This window comes from Elephantulus edwardii, unplaced genomic scaffold (assembly GCF_000299155.1).
Source record: "Elephantulus edwardii isolate Elephantulus edwardi_28Jun2011 unplaced genomic scaffold, EleEdw1.0 scaffold00068, whole genome shotgun sequence".
Taxonomy (NCBI): Eukaryota; Metazoa; Chordata; class Mammalia; order Macroscelidea; family Macroscelididae; genus Elephantulus; species Elephantulus edwardii.
In genome coordinates, this window is record NW_006399818.1 from 10,968,434 (window position 1) to 10,973,094 (window position 4,661).

The following is a 4,661-nucleotide window of genomic DNA, read 5'->3' on the forward strand; positions in this document are numbered from 1 at the left end:
CTCAGTCTCTCCCCAACTCCAAGGTCAGTCCTGTTGTACAACAGTGGCACCATGCAGTATTTGTCCTTTTGTGACTGAGATACTTCACTCAGCATCATGTCCTCCAGGGTCACCCATTTTGAATAATATTGCATGACTTCCTTTTTTTTTCAATGCAGCATAGTATTCCATTGCGTGAATATGCCACAGCTTCTCTGTCCATTCGTTTGTTGATGAGCACTTAGGTTGTTTCCAACTCCTTGCTATTGTAAACAAAGCCGCAATACACATGGGTATGCATATATCTGTTTGGATGTCAGTTATGGTCTCTTGGGGGTATATTCCCAGTAGTGGAATTGCTGGGTCAAATGGTATCTCTATTTGCAAATTTTTGATAAAGTGCCATACTGCCTTCCACAGTGGTTGCACCATTTTACACTCTCACCAACAGTGGATAAAGGTTCCAGTTTCTCCACAACCTCGCCAACATTTGTTGCTTTCTGTTTTGTTAAATTTTGCTATTATGTCTAGGGTGAGATGATATCTCAGTTGTTTTAATTTGCATCTCTCTTAGAGCTAGGAATTTTGAGCATTTCTTCATGTGCTTTTTAGCCATCTGAATGTCTTCTTTGGTGAAGTGTCTGTTCATATCCTGTACCCATTTTTCTATTGGATTATTTACCTTTATCTTCTTGTGGTGCTCAAGTATTTTATAAATTCTGGATATAAGTCCCTTATCTGATATGTCATTGTCAAATACTGTTTCCCAGTTGGTGGTTTCCCTTTTTACCCTGTTGGAGAAGTTTTTGGATGTGCATAGAGATTTGAGTCTTAGAAGATCCCATTCATCTATTTTATCTTCTTCTGGTTGTAGATTTTTCAGAATACTTGGAAGACTGTTTATGTTGTGGATTATGACTTCTAGAGTTCTTCTAAGCTTTTCTTTAATGAAGTTTTTAGTCCTTGATTTTAGTCCTAGGTTCATGATCCACCTTGAGTTGGTTTTTGTATATGGAGTGAGGTGTGGATCTTGCTTGAGTCTTTTGCAGATACTTTTCCAATTTTGCCAACACCATTTGTTTAAAAAGGCTGTTGTTTCCCCACTTAATTGATTTCATCTCCTTGTCAAAAATCAGCTGACCATAGGTAGATGGGCTGATCTCTGGGTTCTCAATTCTATTCCATTGGTCCATGTGTCTGTCATTGTACCAGTACCATGCTGTCTTGACCACCATGGCAGTGTAGTAGGATTTGAAATCAAGGAGTGAGATACCTCCTACCTTTCTTCTATTTTTTTAAGGAGTGCTTTGCTTATTCAGGGCTTCTTTCCATTCCAAATGAAATTGGAGATTGTCTTTTCCATCTCATTGAAGAAAGCACTGTTCTAAATGGTTTCCTAGGCTTTAGAGAAGGAACACTAGGCTGCTAACTGAAAGACTGGTTTGGATTGACCAGACTGTCCATAGGAGAAAGTTGTGGCAGTCTGCTTTCCTCAAGTGTCTATGCATCTGAACAAATTCGTGGCTGTGACAGGAACCAGATCTTCTGGTTAGTAGCTGAGCCCTTGACCTCTACAAAACCAAGGCTTTTCCATTAAAATTGTGCTGTTTTTGTAAGGTGCCATTGACCCACAGTGGCCCCACGTGTATGGTCCTGCACAATCCTCACAATGGGTGTGCAAGAGCCCGTAATTACAACCATTCTGTCGGTCCATCTTGCTAATGGTCTCCCTCTTTTTCATGAACCCTCGTGCTAAATGGAGAAGAAATAGAAATTGTCAATGATTTCATCTTACCTTGATCTACAATCAACACCCTTGATATAAGCAGTCAGAAAATTAAAAGATATGCTGCATTGCAAAATCCTGCTGTCAGGGAGCTCTCTGAAGTGTTAAAGATCAAGGATGTCCACTTAAAGATTAAGGTGTGCCCAATCCAAACCATAATCTTTTCAATTACTTGTTATGATTTGAACATTGGACACAGAATAAGGATGACAGAAGAAGAATTGATGCCGTTGGATTGTGGTGTTGAGGAAGAGTACTGAATGTCCCATGGACTGTCCAAAGAGTAAATAGGTCTTAAACAAGGTGCAACCAGGTCACTCCTTGAAAGCAAGGATGGTGAAACTGTTTTATGTATTTTGGGCATGTTGTTAGGAGGGGACAGTCTTTGGAAAAGGACGTCATGCATACAAAAGTGGAGGATCAGTAAAAGGAAGGAAGACCCTCAATGAGATGGATTTTCACAGTGGCTGTAACAATGGGCTCAAGTATAGCAGAGTTTATGAGGATGGGATAGGGCAGGGCAGGGTTCAGATCTGTTGTTCACAGGGTCACTATGAGTCTTAGTTGACTCAACAGCACCTGAAAGAACTTCTAAGCATGATGTCTTTCTAAAGAACTTCTGCCTCCTCTTCCTGATAACATATTCAAAGTACTGAGAAAAAATATTTCTATGGAGCATTCTAGTTGCACTTCTTCTAAATCAGATTTGTTTGTTCTTTTGGCAGTCCGTGACATAATCCACCATAATCCACATTCCTCAGTAGGACCACAATACAAAGGTGTCACTTCTTTTTGGTCCAGTTTTTGCACACACACACACACACACACACACACACACATACACACACGATGGAAAACTACTTGCTCAAAAACAAGTCGTGGGTCTGACCTGCAGGCAAAAGTCTGTTAATCCCTGCCACAAGATGTTGTGATGAATCCTATGTTACAAAGCACATCAACTGGTAAGTATTACCCAACACAACTATTTTGAAAACTCTGTTTGAGCTTGTTGTAAGCCTTGCCAAAGCGTTCAGGGCAGTTTTGTGCGCTGAAGAGTAAGATAAAATTATAGGGCTGTCTCATGTTGTGCAATGTTTCTGGGTTTTCATTTTATTTCTTTTAAAGATAGAATTTTAATTGTGTAAATGGGGCATTGTTAGGTAAGGTGAATTAGCATTGTGTGGCAAGCATACCTCCTCAGTGGTGGCAGGAAGAAGGCACCACCTTGCTCCATGCTCCTTAGACGAGAGGATAATCTGAGACTCATGTACTTTTGGTCGTATTATCAAGAGAGATTAGTCCTTGCAGAAGAATTTTGGGCTTGGTAGTCAGCAAAAATGAGGGAGATCCTCAACCATATGGACGGACACAATGGCTACAATAGTGGAGCTCGAACATGATGACGATTGTAAGGCTGGCACGTTACTGGGCGGTGTTTCTTCTGTTGTCCATGGAGTCATTATGAAGAGAACCTACCAGACCAAAGGGCTTAAGCATAGCATCTATTGTGTGGAGGGCGAAGGATAGCACAAAATCCCAATGTGTTCTTCATGTGGTCACTATGAGTTGACTAGACAGGACCCAAAAAGAACAATAAAATTCCCAGGAAAGAGCGTGTATAGAAATCATTGTTATTATTGTCAAATGCTCTTTAAAAAAAAAAAAAGAAGGTTTTGCCTGTTCATCCTAGATGTTACACACTGTTCCCAAGTCCAATAATTTTGGTTTCAAAACCCTAAGCGCGCAGTGAGGGTTCTTCTCTAGGGCATATCCTTGGCAGGGACTCCTTCCTCAGCGTCAGAAGAGAGAACTGAGTTGGTGTGTTTAACAAGTGGAGAGACTCAGAGGGACAACACAGGCGCCATCGTGTTGGTGACTCCAAGGCACACAAAATCATCTTCTCACACAAAATCCCCCCAAGGCTCTGCAGACAGCTTCGTGCTACCATGATTAATGAAAGGGGAGTGCTGGGCCCCAGGAGAAGACCTGATCAGAAAAGGTTAGAACTTCCTTCACTGTTCAACCAGTGACTTGGCCTACCTCAGGGCAGCAACTGCTCAGACGCAGGGAAAGAATCAGTGAAGGCAGGTTCATCCGGCCAATCTGGGCCTTGCAAGCCAATAATGACAGAGCTCCTGTGGGCTGGACCTCAGGGGTGACCCGGTAATACGCGCGTGGATTCGGCCCCTAGGCCCGGTGAGGGCTCCGCCCCGCCCCCGCCTCTCCAGTTGCCCCGCCCACTCCCCGCCCCATCGCGGGCGTCACTAGCGACCTGGCTACTTTCGGGGCGGGGCCCAGGGCTTCTCCTGACCACGCCCCCACCACCGCGCCACGCCCCTCTCCCGCGGCGGTCGTCACTTATAGCTCGGCGCTCTCAGGGCGGGGCCCGGGGGATGGGTAGGGGGCGGCCCGGGCTGACGGCGGCCTCGGCCCCGCCCCCTCCTCTCCCGCGCCCCGCCCCTTCCAGGACCCCCGCCCCCACGGCCGGCGTGCGTCGGGGCTCGGCGCTCTCGGGGCGGGGTTAGGGTATAGGGTCGCTATGACTTGCAGGTGACTCGAGGGCACATAACAACAACAACAACAACAACTATCATACATTAAAGACACTTCCTTTCCATTGTATAACAACCACCTTTTCTTGGCTGACTATCGTAACCTTCTCTCAACTCCTACATTTAATTACAACATTCTATTTTTCAAGAATTCTTGGGTTGTTGTTCTCTTTAGTGTCACATTTCCTCACTACAACCCGAGCCACTCACAGCATCCAATTCTCATCAGACTCTACTTTTACTATTCCAAGCCTCATTGCATCTCTATAAATTGATATATTACTTGTCTTTTTTTTTTTACTATTTTAAAATTCCTTCCATCCACAAAATTTTTCTTTTCTCCC

At 44.0% G+C, this 4,661-nt stretch overlaps 1 protein-coding gene across 1 annotated transcript in view; it reads left to right on the forward strand.

Moving 5' to 3' along the window:
* Positions 1 to 3,711: 3,711 nt before the first annotated feature.
* Positions 3,712 to 4,661, forward strand: part of CHPT1 (choline phosphotransferase 1) — a 35,473-nt gene continuing 34,523 nt past the window's right edge. Inside the window, exons 1-2 of the mRNA XM_006888574.1 lie at positions 3,712 to 3,764; positions 3,957 to 4,254. Coding sequence (XP_006888636.1) covers positions 3,712 to 3,764; positions 3,957 to 4,254 — 351 coding nt within the window. The remainder of the gene's footprint in view (positions 3,765 to 3,956; positions 4,255 to 4,661) is intronic.